Genomic DNA, 16,278 nt, shown 5'->3' with positions numbered 1-16,278 from the left:
AACTTGAAGGCAGTGTTCATTAACACAGGTCGCAGAGGGCTACTAGGTTTTATGAGTCCTCTATTAAGGGAGCATAATGGCTTGTTTAGGTCCTATAGCCCTCAAACGTGGAGTAAGAAACTTAGAACTGATGATTATTAAGTACAATTGTAATAGAACAAAATGGGGGCATTTGTTTGGGGGGAGGGGGAGTGATGTGGAAGAAGATAAAATGGCAGTGTTTAATTTTGCATTGCTGTTGTCTAGTTCTTCTGAGGAATTTGTGCTACTATTTTCCTTTGTCCATCACATACACCTCTGTTCATCTTCCATTGCCTTCATTATAGCCACAGACAGTAGTCCAGTACCCCCAACACAGAATCCAAGTCCAATATGTGAACAGTCTCTCGGTTGTCAACCCTCTCAGGTAAAAGTTGAAATGGCCATTCAGATTTGGTTCAGGTGGGAAAGGGTGTTTTGGTTGGGATGAGGTCCTGTGTCAGTCAGTCAAGAGTGAGGTTCAGTTCAGGTGAGATGCAGCATATCGGTCAGGACGTCAATGAGGTTATCCAGCCCCCACAGGTACCCATCCTCTCGGTTGCCCTCTATCCAGGAGGTGCGGTGGTCTAGGGTGAGAGGTGGCGGCAGGGGAACAGTCCTCCCAAAATCAATCATCCATACTCCTGTCTTCCCTGTACTGTCATGCACGAAAAGTAGGGAGCTGCCCACCACCTGCAGAGAGAAATAGATGTTAGTGTGTACCTCTCCATTCATAGACCAGCATCAATACCATGAAAGCAGTGCTTAATGGCTTACCTCGTGTGTTCTGAAGAAGTTGGATGTCTCCAACACCAGTCGAAGCTCCTTCATTCGTCTCAGATATCCCTTCTGAAATAGAAGAGAGAAAGATAGCTATAATCCTGAGAGAGGATAAAGGGGGATTCATGCTGGAATCCGTACTTGGTCCATTTGCGATATTACAAAAAATAAGTTACTCCAAACAAACACTTTTTTCCCCCGTGGACATTATGGCACATAATTGCACGTGCGATAGACCAGCAGAATATGTACAGCAAATATTGGATGCTCCGCTCTTCCGTTTAATTAACAACAACAAAAAACAAATAAAATGCCCAGGGCGAACAGTGGCTCTGTTTCACCTTATGCACATTTCAGCTTTAAGAGAAAGAGACACTCACCAGAATTAGGGCGTTGCAACCCACAAAGTCCTGCAGTGCCTGCATCACCTCTTCTCTGCTCTTGGTCCTTTTAAAGTTTGTGTTGCACACACCATCAGCCTTCTACACAAGGATTTAACAAACGTTTAGACATGCGTGCCCAAACGGGTCACTTTATATACAAGTCTTTTGGCTACATATCCTCAGGGAATGACAAGTCTGCAGTAATTTTTGGGTTGCCTGAAGATTATAGTCACAAAATGTGAAAATAGTTGTTTACATGCAAAGAATGCCATAACTCGGTCACTTAAAGTTTTACTGGCCACTAACATTGGACCCGCAACTTTTGCAGAGCGTGAGACGATCCTATTCATTTCAACGAAACCTGGGGGTGAGCAGGCCAGCTCCACAGAATATTTCCGCTGCCCAAACATAAAACTACACTCCATTTTCAAAACTGACGCACAGCTCACGCTCCAGAGCAATAAGATAAAGTGGCTGACGCTCTGCTTGCGCTGAACAAAACGTATGCTTCCAGTGCAGCAGGTCAAATAATTACTGCTTGTGATGCCGCAGTCCTACACTCCCCTACATATTTATTTGGAAAGTGCAGCTAAAACTTTTAATTTAGCTCTATACTACAGCATTTTGGATATGAGATCAAATGTTTCATATGAGGTGACAGTACAGAATGTCACCTTTTATTTGACGGTATTTTCATACATATGTTTTACCATTTAGAAATGAAAGCACTTTATGCATTTAGTCCCCCCATTTGAAGGCGTCATAAGTATTTGGACAAATTCACTTACATGTGTATTAAAGTAGTCAAACGTTTAGTATTTGGTCCCATATTCCTAGCACTCAATGACTACATCAAGCTTGTGACTCTACAAAGTTGTTGGATGCATTTGCAGTTTGTTTTGGTTGTGTTTCAGATTATGTTGTGCCCAATATAAATAAATAGTAAATAATGTATAGTGCCATGTTGGAGTCAAAGTATTGTAAATAGAAATAGAATATGTTTCTGAACACCTACATTAAATGTGGATGCTACCAGGATTACGGATAATCATGAATGAATCGTGAATAATGAGTGAGAAAGTTAGAGGCACAAAGATCATATCCCCAAGACATGCTAACCTCTCACCATTACCAATAGCATTGTGGTAACATATAGGAACTGAAGTCCTTTTGTTCTCCCGATCTGGAATACCTCACCATCAAATGCTGACCGCATTACCTCCAGAGATAATTTTGTTCGGTCATCGTCACTGTCGTGTATATTCCCCCCAAGCAGACACCACGACGGCTCTCAAGGAACTACACTGGACTATGTGCAAACTGGAAACCGCATATCCTGAGGCCGCATTTATTGTAGCTGGGGACTTTAATAAAGGAAATCAGAGGAAAATGCTACCGAAATTCTATCAACACAGCTCCTGTGCTACACTTGCATCACAAACTAGTGATCATTGCTACGCTCTGAGACTGCTACAAGGCCCTACCCCGCCCTCTCTTCGGAAAATCTGATCACACCTATAGTGAGGGGAAAAAAGTATTTGATCCCCTGCTGATTTTGTATGTTTGCCCACTGACAAAGACATGATCAGTCTATAATTTTAATGGTAGGTTTATTTGAACAGTGAGAGACAGAATAACAACAACAAAAATCCAGAAAAATGCATGTGAAAAATGTTATAAATTGATTTGCATTTTAAATGAGGGAAATAAGTATTTGACCCCTCTGCAAAACATGACTTAGTACTTGGTGGCAAAACCCTTGTTGGCAATCACAGAGGTCAGACGTTTCTTGTAGTTGGCCACTAGGTTTGCACACATCTCAGGAGGGATTTTGTCCAACTCCTCTTTGCAGATCTTCTCCAAGTCATTAAGGTTTCGAGGCTGACGTTTGGCAACTCGAACCTTCAGCTCCCTCCACAGATTTTCTATGGGATTAAGGTCTGGAGACTTGCTAGGCCACTCCAGGACCTTAATGTGCTTCTTCTTGAGCCACTCCTTTGTTGCCTTGGCCGTGTGTTTTGGGTCATTGTCATGCTGGAATACCCATCCACGACCCATTTTCAATGCCCTGGCTGAGGGAAGGAGGTTCTCACCCAAGATTTGACGGTACATGGCCCCGTCCATCGTCCCTTTGATGCGGTGAAGTTGTCCTGTCCCCTAAGCAGAAAAACACCCCTAAAGCATGACGGTGGGGATGGTGTTCTTGGGGTCATAGGCAGCATTCCTCCTCCTCCAAACACGGCGAGTTGAGTTGATGCCAAAGACCTCGATTTTGGTCTCATCTGACCACAACACTTTCACCCAGTTCTCCTCTGAATCATTCAGATGTTCATTGGCAAACTTCAGACGGGCCTGTATATGTGCTTTCTTGAGCAGGGGGACCTTGCGGGCGCTGCAGGATTTCAGTCCTTCACGGCGTAGTGTGTTACCAATTGTTTTCTTGGTGACTATGGTCCCAGCTGCCTTGAGATCATTGACAAGATCCTCCCGTGTAGTTCTGGGCCGATTCCTCACCGTTCTCATGATCATTGCAACTCCACGAGGTGAGATCTTGCATGGAGCCCCAGGCCGAGGGAGATTGACAGTTATTTTGTGTTTCTTCCATTTGAGAATAATCGCACAAACTGTTGTCATCACCTCACCAAGCTGCTTGGCGATGGTCTTGTAGCCCATTCCAGCCTTGTGTAGGCCTACAATCTTGTCCCTGACATCCTTGGAGAGCTCTTTGGTCTTGGCCATGGTGGAGAGTTTGGAATCTGATTGATTGATTGCTTCTGTGGACAGGTGTCTTTTATACAGGTAACAAGCTGAGATTAGGAGCACTCCCTTTAAGAGTGTGCTCCTAATCTCAGCTCGTTACCTGTATAAAAGACACCTGGGAGCCAGAAATCTTTCTGATTGAGAGGGGGTCAAATACTTATTTCCCTCATTAAAATGCAAATCAATTAACATTTTTTACATGCGTTTTTCTTGACTTTTTTGTTGTTATTCTGGCTCTCACTGTTCAAATAAACCTACCATTAAAATTATAGACTGATCATTTCTTTGTCAGTGGGCAAACGTACAAAATCAGCAGGGGATCAAATACTTTTGAACCCATCCCTGAGAAACGGCCACACCTTGGCAATGTTCCTCAGGTGGTAAAACGCTATTCTGGTCACATTCCTAATGTGTGATTGAAATAGAGTTCAGAATTTAAAATAACACCTAGATTTTTTTACATGGCGTTTTATCTTTATTGCCTGTGAATTAAAATGTGCAGCCCGATTCTCTCTCTGTGCTTTGGCTCCAACAATACATACCTCGGTCTTGTCTTGATTTAGCTAAAGGAAGTTGTGAGCCATCCAAGTATTTAAATTACTAATAATACAGATTAATAATTTATCCATGGAGCTAAAATCCTCTGGTGACAGAAATGTAAAGCTGTGTATCTGATAACGCTGCCAAGGGGTAACATATAAACTGAACAGTACCGGACCCCAAAACCAGATTGGAATTTTTAAAAAATACAGTTGGCACAATTTAGCTGTTTGAAAAACAATTTCTCCAGAATTTTGCTTAAGAATGGAAGGTTGGAGATTGGCCGAAAATTGCTAAGAGCTGAAGAATCTAGATTTTCTTCAGAAGGGATTTCACCATAGCAGTTTTTAGTACAGTGGGGAAATTGCCTGTGAACAGGAAGTGATTAACAATAGCTTGCACTTCAGATATGCAATTAAAAACTGTTTTGAAGAAGGTGGTGGGGATAGGATCGAGAAGGCAGGTAAAAGGCTTAAGTTGTGATATCACTTTCCTGAGCATGTCTGTGTCAACCAGAGAAAATACATTCATAGTGCCTTCGTGTGGTAGAGTAGGGCACAGGTCAAACTCCTCATCAGGTCTTGCTTGACTGATACCCAGCCAAATTTTTGTTATCTTATCTCTGAAATATATCGCAAACTCATCACATTTAGATGTGGAGGAAAGTTCACATAGGTTTGCGGGGGTAGGATGTATCAGACCAATGGTTGAGTAAAGCACTCAAAGTATTCTGATCATTAGTGATCACGTTAGAAAAATGAGCCCATCTGGCATTTCTAATTGCCTTGATATATATGCCAAGTTGCTCTCTCAGAATATCATAATGTACCTGCAACTTTTGCCTTTCTCCACTTCCGCAATTGCTCTTTAATGCATTAGTTTCCTCACTCATCCAAGGGGCTTTCCGTTTGGATGTGGCCTTTTTCAACTTTACTGGAGCTATGGCATCAATGGTTGCCCTTCATTTGCTATTAAAGTTAACCAAATCATCACAAGAGGAAGGCAGAATAGGTGATGGAGTATTGTTCATACACTCAAAATCTGTCACATCATGGTGAAATCCCTGAGCGGTTCCCTTTCTGTCCGGCAACTGAGTTAGGAAGGACGCCTGTATCTTTGTAGTGACTGGGCGTATTGATACACCATCCAAAGTCTAATTAATACATTCACCATGCTCAAAGGGATCTTCAATGTCTGCTTTTTTTTTTTGAATACCCATCTACCAATAGGTGCCTTTCTTTGCGAGGCATTGGAAAACCTCCCTTGTCTTTGTGGTTGAATTGGTGTTTGAAATTCACTGCTCGACTGAGGGACCTTACAGATAATTGTATGTGTGGTGTACAAAGATGAGGTATTCATTAAAAAAATCATGTTAAACCCTATTATTGCACACAGAGTGAGTCTATGCAACGTATTATGTGACTTGTTAAGCACATTTCTACTCCTGAACTTATTTAGGCTTGCCATTACAAAGGGGTTGAATACTTATTGACAAGACATTTCAGCTTTTCACTTTTAATTAATTTCTAAAAACATAATTCCACTTTGACATCACGTGTGTAAGCCAGTGACAACAAAATGTGGAAAAAGTCAAGGGGTGTGAATACTTTGAAGGCATTTTATATATATCCATCTACAGCGACATCAGAAAGTATTCACACACCTTGACTTTTTACACATTTTGTTGTGTTACAGACCATTTTTTTAATCGATTTTTTTATGGACTACCTCATCTCTGTACCCAAACATTCAGATAATTGTAAGGTCCCCCAGTCGACCAGTGAATTTCAAACACAGATTCAACCAAAGAGACCAGGGAGGTTTCCCAATCCAATCCCTCGCAAAGAAGGGCACCCATTGGTAGATGGGTAAAAATTAAAAACATTATGTCCCGAATACAAAGCGTTATGTTTGGGGCAAATCCAACACGTCACTGAGTACCACTCTTCATATTCTCATACATGGTATTGGCTGCATCATGTTATGGGTATGATCGTCATCGGCAAGGACTAGGGAGTTATTTAGGATAAAAATAAACGGAATATAGCTAAGCAAATTCACCTTCCAGCAGGACAATAACCTAAAACACAAGGCCAAATATACACTGGAGTTGCTTACCAAGACAACATTGAATGCTCCTGTGTGGCCTAGTTACAGTTTACTTAAATCTGCTTGAAAATCTATGGCAAGACTTGAAAATGGCTGTCTAGCAATGATCAACAACCAACTTGACAGAGCTTAAAGAATTTTTAAAAAAGGATAAATGGGCAAATATTGTATAGTCCAGGTATGCAAAGCTCTTAGAGATTTGCCCAGAAAAGACTCACAGCTGTAATCGCTGCCAAAGATTCTAACATGTATTGACTCAGTGGTGTGAATACTTATGTAAATTAGATCTTTCTGTATTTGATTTTATCAAATTTATACTTTCTGAAGGCACTGTAGAGATAGTATGGACAGTACTTGAATAGAAAAAGGTGTGTACAGCAGTAGTTATAAGATGAGCCTTGACTAGAATACAGTATATACACATAAAGTGGGTAAAACGGTATGTAAACAGTATTAAAGTGACCAGTGTTCAATGACTATGTAAATAGGGAAAGCAGTCTCTAAGGTGCAGGGTTGAGTACCGGGAAGTAGCCGGCTAGTAACAGTGACTAAAGTTCAGGGCAGGCTACTGGGCGGAGGCAGTCTGATGGCCTGGTGATAGAAGCTGTTTATCAGTCTCTTGATCCCAACTTTGATGCACATGTACAGTCTCCTCCTTCTAGATGGTAGCTAGATATATAAAGTCCTTTCATTTCTAAACGGTAAAATGGATATGTATGTAAATACCCTCAAATAAAAGGTGACATTCTGTACTGTCGCCTAATATGAAAAACGTCCTCAAATCCAAAATGCTGGAGTATAGAGCCAAATTAAACATTTTAGCTTCACCGTCCAAATAAATGCTTAGGGGAGTGAGTGTGTTAGGCTACTGGAATTATTTGCAGTTTGGTTGTTTTCATTTTTAAAGAAATCCCCTGCCTGATGGGGAAACCACAGAGCAATCTCAACTTTTACATACTTCACTTAAACCAGGGGCGTCAAACTCAATCACCGCACGGGCCATATTGAAAAAACAATGAATTCGCGGGCCAGACATAGCCTGTTTGTTTTTACATATAAACGTGCATACAACTGCTACCCAAACTGGCCATTGTTTCATTAAAAATAATATGTCCCTTTACAATGTCTTATAAACGTACATAGGATGCTGTATATGGCATTTTAACATAAATAAAACAAAAGAAGAGAAATAGGCTAATATTTGTCCAGCCTTTGCTGCTACCCTAATCAAAATGTATTTAAAGACTCCAATTAAAAACATAGCTAGGTTGTTATAACATTAACTTAAAACATGTTTTAAATTGCACTGCATGGATCATGGGTGTGGTTGTATGCAGCATTGCTGTATGGTGCGCTCAACTTCTTGCAGTTGAGTAGGCAGCCTAGGCTACTGCTCAAATGTTGCTGTAATAGGCCTACATGTTTCTCTTTCGCATTGGTGTTTTGTTGTAGGTTTGGTTTTTTGGTTATTCATTGTCAAGCTTTAAAAACTGAAGCCAGACCCCAACATTTTAGTAGCCTAGCTAGGACTGTGGCATGTGTCTGTGCACTTTCACTCCACTGCGCGTGAAAGACGAGTTGAATTCAGGCTGTAATTTCATAAAGTAGATGACAATTGTCGACTCATTTATACTTGCATGTGTCCTACAGTAGTAATTTATACTAGCGTGTGAATCCTTTATCTAGCCTACTAACTTTTTGACAACCAAGAGGACATTTGTACAGCAATGACCCGTTGGAACCGAAACTTAGCATTGACATTTAGCAGGTAGAAGATTCGGTCAGTGTCATGAGTACTGATATTAAACAGCACACTGGCTGGCTCATGTGTGTGGGTCTGGGAGGAGGGGCATGTGTGGCAATGCACTGCCGTTTGGCACGCAGCACATTGGCAATGCTTGCTGCCTGATAGAAATGTGTCCTTGTGTTTGACACATGTGACTTAAACAATGTGGATGAACCAGAAGGTTTTCATGTTTTATTTTATTTTTTTACACCTGGGCAACCTCAGAGCAGGCTCAACTTACTCAGTTCACTTGCCCCAGGCTGTGTGTGTGTGTGTGTGTGTGTGTGTGTGTGTGTGTGTGTGTGTCCGTGCCTTGAATCCCTCGATGCGGAAGCCCAGAGTGGTGGTGGAGCTCAGGGTCTCTCTCCACTGCATGTATCTGGTCTTGAGTACTGCCTGTAGGGCTCGCTCCTCTGCAGTGGGGGCCTCTGGGTCCACGTCCACCATCTTCTCATACATGTCCTGACGAGGCTGGGGCCGCTCCCGAGCCTTCGCCAGCTCCTCCTCCAAGTATGTCCTAACAGAGCAGACAGCTCAATATTACATGCATACGGACCACAAGCAGGGATGTAGCGGAGGCTAAACGCACGTAAAGTGTTTACTAACCTTTTTATTTTGTTAATTATAGTGTACCTACTTATTATTATTATTACGTTGATCAAAGCTCAGAACGCTAAAATTCTAATCGCGCCTGCCCCTGCGAAAGAGTGAAATCATAATTCAGGTATGCTCGCCTGCTACCCCATGATGTGCCTTGTTAGCAGCGCATTCATTCACCACTCTGCCCAACGGCAAACTCCGCACAAGGCACAGGCCTAGATGTGAAACGAACTACCTCTGCCCAGACCAACGCTGGCAAGTGGCAGAGAGAGACGCCGCTGACAATGGTCTTGCAAAATGCCGCACATAAGGGGTGTTTTTTTTTTTTTTTACCCCTTTTCCTCCCCAATTTCGTGATATCCAATTGGTAGTTACAGTCTTGTCCCATCGCTGCAACTCCCGTACGGACTCGGGAGAGGCGAAGTTCGAGAGCCATGCGTCCTCAGACACACGACCCTGCCAAGCCGCACTTCTTCTTGACACACTGCTCGCTTAACCCGGAAGCCAGCCGCACCAATGTGTCGGAGGAAACACTATATAACTGGCGACTGAGTCAGCGTGCATGCGCCCGGCCCTCCACAGGAGTCGCAAGAGCGTGATGGGACAAACCCTCCCCTAACCCGGACGATGCTGGGCCAAATGGGTCTCCCGGTCGCGGCCGGCTGCGACATAGCCCGGGATCGAACACACGACGCCTCAAGCACTGCGATGCAGTGCCTTAGACCGCTGTGCCACTCGGGAGGCTTATGGCGATTTTTTTTAAATGTTCCTTTACTCCAGCCGTGTCAAGACAGACAAAAAAAGACTCTCAGAGAATGAGTGTACACTTGGTAAATAGTCACTGATATTTCAGTCAGATGGCTAGCTAACGGGGGGGCCCTGGCTACTGTTAGCCAGATGGCTCACTGTATAACTAGCTGGCTAGAAGGATGACATTAGATGCTAACGTTAGATGGAGCCTGACCTCAGCTGGAGCAGTTGAGTGAAATTAAGCTAGCTATAATCTTAAAAAATAGGCTACTATAAATTCTCACAAAATAACTTTGCTTTACAGAGAGTAGTGAGACAGACAATGGCAAGCTGAAATGCAGGAGGCATGCAGAGAGAGAGATTAGTAGTACAGTGGTTCCCAAACGTGGGTTCGGGGACCCATGTGGGTCCCCTGAAATATATATAATGTCCTTTGAGAGAATCTAATCTTATCAAAACACATTAATAACTTGGTTTCTCTTCAAATGGGTTTAGAGGACTACATTTTAGGCCTTTACACTGGTGCACTTTAGCATTTTACAATACAGAAAACTGAATTGCAGTGCAGCTCACATGAGATACTAAGAACATGAACAAAAAGAAAACATCTCCACATCCTATTTTTCTGGAGTTTAGTGTCCAGTCCAAATTAACTATTTTGGGAGGGTGACCTGGTGTGCATTTTGTGTAATTTTTAACTACTGAAAAGTAGTTCTAAAAATATCATATGCTTTGGTTTATTCAGAGCATTCGGAAAGTATTCAGACCCCTTTACTTTTTCCACATTTTGTTACAGCCTTATTCTAAAATGGAATTTTCCCCTCAATCTACAAACAATACCCCATAATGACAAAGTAAAAACTGAAACATCACATTTACATAAGTATTCAGACCCTTTACTCAGTACTTTGTTGAAGCACCTTTGGCAGCGATTACAGCCTTGAGTGTTCTTGGGTATGACGCTACAAGCTTGGCACGTCTGTATTTGGGGAGTTTCTCCCATTCTTCTATGCAGAACCTCTAAAGCTCGGTCTGGTTTGATGGAGGGCGTCGCTGTACAGCTTTTTTCAGGTCTCTCCAGAGGTGTTTTTTTTCGGGTTCAAGTCTGGGCTCTGGCTGGGCCACTCAAGGACATTCAGACGCTTGTCCTGAAGCCACTCCTGCATTGTCTTGCCTGTGTGCTTAGGGTCGTTGTCCTGTTGGAAGGTGAACCTTCGCTCCAGTCTGAGGTCCTGAGCGCTCTGGAGCAGGGTTTCATCAAGGATCTCTCTGTACTTCGCTCTGTTCATCTTTCATTTTTCCCCTCGATCCTGACTAGTCTCCCAGTCCCTGCCGCTGAAAAACATTCCCACTGCATGATGCTGCCACCACCATGCTTCACCGTAGGGATGGTGCCAGGTTTCCTCCAGACGTGACGCTTGGCATTCAGGCCAAAGAGTTCAATCTTGGTTTCATCAAACCAGAGAATCTTGTTTCTCATGGTCTGAGTCCTTTAGGTGCCTTTTGGCAAACTCCAAGCGGGCTGTCATGTGCCTTTTACTGAGGAGTGGCTTCCGTCTGGCCACTCTACCATAAAGGCCTAATTGGTGGAGTGCTGCAGAGATGGTTGTCCTTCTGGAAGGTTCTCCCATCTCCACAGAGGAACTCTAGAGCTCTGTCAGATTGACCATCACCTCCCTGACCAAGGCCCTTCTCCCCCGATTGCTCAGTTTGGCCGGGCAGCCAGCTCTAGGAAAGAGTCTTGGTGGTTCGAAACTTCTTCCATTTAAGAATGATGGCAGCCACTGTGTTCTTGGGGACCTTCAATGCTGCAGAAATGTTTTGGTACCTTTTCCCAGATTTGTGCCTCAACACAATCCTGTCTCGGAGCTCTACAGTCAATTCCTTCGACCTCATGGCTTGGTTTTTGCTCTGACATGCACTGTCAACTGTGGGACCTTATATAGACAGGTGTGTGCCTTTCCAAATCATGTCCAATCAATTGAATTTACCACAGGTGGACTCCAATCAAGTTGTAGAAACATCTCAAGGATGATCAATGGAAACAGGATGCACCTGAGCTCAATTTCGAGTCTCATAGCAACGGGTCTGAATACTTATGTAAATAAGGTATTTCTGGGGGGTTTTGTAAAACTTTCTAAAAACCTGTTTTCGCTTTGTCATTATGGGGTATTGTGTGTAGATTGATGAGGAAAAAAATGTTTTTAATACATTTTAGAATAAGGCTATAACGTAACAAAATGTGGAAAAAGTGAAGGGGTCTGAATACTTTCCAGTTTGCCTATTCCTGGACTTTTTAGTCAAGAGGTTGGTTTAATCTGGGTCAGGGTAAACCAGCCCCCAGTGTCTCTAAATTACAGTCTCACTCACCGGGTGCCCATCTTGCAATCCATGATGGCAGGGGAGTTGAAGTGTGTGAGCAGGTCGTCCATCATGTTGTAGTCCTGCCCGGCCCGTTGCACCACTCCGTGGTAGCCTGGCACAAAGGGTCTCAGAGAGTCCTCCATTAGCCTCTGCAGGCACTGCTGCTCCCCCTCAGTGTAGCGCTTCAGCAGCATCCCATAGTCCCCTGCATGGAAGCTCCCTGGACCACCAGCCACGAGAGGGGGCAAGAGACGAGGCATTTTATACCCTCAAAACACATTGGTACTACACAGCCATCTTCTATTAGCAGTAAGACAGCAAGAAAGACTAACTTCACAATACAGAAAGGCAGAAGTTTATCAATTAAAGAAATAAATTCAGACAGAGAAAGAACCAACCTGCATGTCCGACCACTTGCACCCAGGGCTGTGGCTTCTTGGGGGGCACTGAGAGGGGAGACAAGGTCCCTGTGCTTCTGGGTTTCTTCCATGTGACGCTCTGCATGGGGAGACCAATCAATCGTGCAAGTACACCTCACAACCCCATTCCTTAGTGTGCAGTACAACACCTCTAGCTTTCTTTCACTACTGTTTGTCTGTCCTGCTCTCCTGTGACTCCACTGAGAGACACTGTCATGAGAGCGACAACCTCAGACTTCAGACTCAATCACACAACTTTCTGACCTATGGCCGATAGTCTCTATGGAAACTGCCATTGGCCACCAGACTGAGCCAAGACATGTTGTAGGGGTTGGGCTGGGATCTTGTGCAACAGCTGCACACGTTCAAACATTTACAGGCTGCTGGTCTTGTTTTGTTCAAAGCTGTGATGAACTTGAGAAAATTCTGGACCACAACACACGTTAAAGTATTTCTGTCTGAATGTTCAGTGCCACTTTTTCCTCCATAGCCGTTGCTAAGTGATAATTGCCACTGCCGCGCGTTGTGTTGTTTATTTCTCATGGTTTTCAAAACCTATGAAGATGTCCAGTGAAAGCAGACATGCAATTTGTTGACACCACAACACAGTACAGACTTGGATTAACATTTTCATGAATGCTAATCAATAAAAACATCTGTTAAATTCGCTGCTATGTTTTGCTTCTTTACAGCGGGTCATTTCATAGGGAACTGTCGGCAGCACTCTCCTATTGTTACATCGCCAATGTTTTTTTTAAATAAAGGCCCTAACATGTCTCTCTCTCTGTTTCGTTGACTTTCTATTCTTATGCTCTACGTCTCTGTAGTTTGACAATACTCTAAACGTGTCCCCTGACAATATGTACAGATGGGGATCTGTGGAAATACTTGCCCAACCTGTTCTCTATGTATGCAGTGGCCTGCAGCTACACCTGAAACTAAACATTACAAAACCCCCTGGCAAGGAGGTTACACCTCAAGTTGAGTTGACAAAACCTTACTGTACTTCAAACCTTAGTTGCCTAGACTACATGTTTTCCATATAAATACAATGAGATTTCAAAGAATGATTGTCCCATCTTTGTCCAATCTCTAATATTATCCACACAGTATAATACTCTAATGCCCTAAAGGGTTATGTATCTAGGCCTACTAGCATGACAAAACCAAAGATTTGTATAACTAACCCAAGATAGACCACAGCCTGTCATTTTCAATAGGAACAAATGAGTCAGTGGGCAGAACAAGCAAGTAGGGGGGCAGAGCCAAGCACGAGCTAGCAAGATCCTATTGGCGCCTTCTCTGTGAAGTGCGCGAGTGCAATAACTCAATTCTCCCTTGCACTTCTTCTAAACATTGCAATTTTTTAAAACTTTGCAATGGATAAAATCTACAAACTTACTCTGTTCGTAACAGATTCTAGTTTTGGGAACAGAAAACTGTATTGAGATCAAATGTTTCACCGATGAGAAAATGAGCTAATACATCCGGTGAAATATCTGGCTCATTGTTCTATCATTATTTTAATTTTTTGGGTACTTTTTACCCCTTTTTTGTGATATCCAATTGGTAGTTACAGTCTTGTCCCATCGCTGCAACTACCGTACGGACTCGGGAGAGGCGAAGATCGAGAGCCATGCGTCCTCCGAAATACGACCCTGCCAAGCCGCACTGCTTCTTGACACACTGCTCGCTTAACCCGGAAGCCAGCCACACCAATGTGTAGGAGGAAACACAGTACAACTGGCGACCGAAGTCAGCGTGCATGCCCGGCCCGCCACAAGGAGTCACTAGAGAGCGATGGGCCAACGTCATCCTGGCCGGCCTAACCATCACCTAACTCGGACGACGCTGGGCCAATTGGGCGCTGCCTCATGGGTCTCCCGGTCTGGGATCAAACCTGGGTCTGTAGTGACGCCTCTAGCACTGCCTTAAACCACTGTGCCACTCGGGAGGCCTGTGGCTCATTGTTCTATCCCCCAGCTCAGCCTATACAGTGTCAGGCTTTGAGCCTCTGTCTGTGTACAGAGGGATGAGGAGAGGGGGTAGGGAGAGTGGGCACCTAGGATACAAGTGTTTAGAGTTTCTGTGTGAGTGTTTACAGTGTGGACTTAGTGTGGTTTCTGTGTCAGTGTTTACAGATCCACACAGCACTAGTGCTTCCACAGCAGTAAAAATACATAAGATTTACAGGCAACATGACAGATTGAGATTTACTGGGACTGCAGAAGTCACACACATTGCCCTCATTTCCAGCAGTTCAGACTAAACTAAGCAGAACTGTTGAACCAAAGCCAGTTCTAATCATACAATCAAAGATGGTTTAGTATGATATAATCTAATGACATGCATCTTCCTGAGCAGAATGTTACATAGACTCATGTTGATTGGTCCAATCATATGGCAGCTGATAAAGCATGATATCATTATCATGACCACCTATCCCACGCACACTCACCCGGAGGACTTCATCAGGACAGCCGCGGTCGTTCTCATTTTCTTCAAAAGACGAGGCTGGTGACAACCCAGACGATGAGGCGTTTGACAGCTTTCTGAGTAGAAGAGACGCGGGGGAGCCTCCGAACCCACTGTCCGAGCAAATCGACTCCTCGTCGGGATGAGATCCAACGGAGAGCCCGCTAACCCTCATGGCCTCCAATTCAATTCGGCATGGGCTCGCATCACATGTGACCACCAGTTGTGTAACATTTTCGTGTGCGTTTTCGCAAAGTGAGGGGAAATCAGCAGCATGTTTTGTAGAGTCCGTCTTCCCGTTTGCCGACCACACTGGATCCGACGCGTTTGAGCAACTGTGGTTCATATCCCCCTTGCTCCTTGGGCTGGAGCTGTGATCACTGGCGTTTTAGTCATCCTCATCAGAATTTTCGTGGTGAATGAGTGCAGCCTCACCTGATTTAGCTGCGGCCGAGGTTATTTAGCTAGTCCAAAATAAAAGAGGGAGCCACGCCCACGGTACGTTTCATCTCCGATTGAAGCAATATTTGAAGGGACAATACCCTGGTTGATCTCCGCAACTTGTTGCACCTTTGAACCATATTAACCATTCAAACCAGTTTAACCAACGCAGGCCAATACCTAGTTACATTACCTTTTGCACGTGCGATAATGCCGATATGCCAAAGTCTCGGATAAGTTTTAATTTCCAACGCCATTCACTAAACCACGACCAAATATTTTCAACCATGTGCTGACAATAATCCTTCGTCACCACATAGGGGTGCTAGAATTGCATTAGTTACTGTTAACCCCGCCCATAAACGACACTGATTTGTCCGTTAATCAATATGTATCTGTCAATCATCGAGGAGTCGCTGTGGCAAAGACAGTACAGTATGAAGATAGGCAGAAACTGCTTCTGCAATAGAAATCCCCGATCACGCCATGGCAACGTTGGCTAGCTAAGCTGAAGCGCAGAAAACGTTGTCGGGTCTAACGGTCGTCTTGCGCCGAACTGCGCGGATGTGCACGTTGTCAAATCAAAGGAACTCCTTCGACATAGTTGTTTTTGACGAAAATGAACGTGTCAATTTGTCACTTTCACGAGGTTGGAGTAAGAACATGTTCAACTACTTAAGACATTTGCTCGAATCTAGGTTGTGCCTTAAGATTTCGAGAAGATTAACAACTATGGAAGAATGTTTCACTTCTGTCTGTTTGGCAAGCGTTCCCGGAAGTTTCGCGTTTTCATTTTCGTAAACCAGCAACTATATATATCGAAGGAGTGCCTTTGATTTGACGGCTTGCACAT

The 16,278-nt window shown here is 43.7% G+C and overlaps 1 protein-coding gene across 1 annotated transcript; it reads right to left on the bottom strand.

Moving 5' to 3' along the window:
- Nucleotides 1–131: 131 nt before the first annotated feature.
- Nucleotides 132–16,264, bottom strand: LOC121579959 (inositol-trisphosphate 3-kinase C). The gene is made up of 7 exons (XM_041894978.2): nucleotides 14,968–16,264; nucleotides 12,489–12,588; nucleotides 12,097–12,310; nucleotides 8,689–8,893; nucleotides 1,179–1,280; nucleotides 796–867; nucleotides 132–711 (listed from the first exon to the last, which is right to left on the bottom strand). The coding sequence occupies exons 1-7, from the start codon at nucleotides 15,328–15,330 to the stop codon at nucleotides 505–507; spliced, it is 1,263 nt and encodes a 420-aa protein (XP_041750912.1). The 5' UTR covers nucleotides 15,331–16,264; the 3' UTR covers nucleotides 132–504.
- Nucleotides 16,265–16,278: the final 14 nt, after the last annotated feature.

The sequence above is a fragment of the Coregonus clupeaformis genome, chromosome 13 (genome assembly GCF_020615455.1).
Source record: "Coregonus clupeaformis isolate EN_2021a chromosome 13, ASM2061545v1, whole genome shotgun sequence".
Classification (NCBI taxonomy): domain Eukaryota; kingdom Metazoa; phylum Chordata; class Actinopteri; order Salmoniformes; family Salmonidae; genus Coregonus; species Coregonus clupeaformis.
Note: the sequence above shows the minus strand (reverse complement) of the source record. Positions and strands in the feature narration are given on the sequence as shown.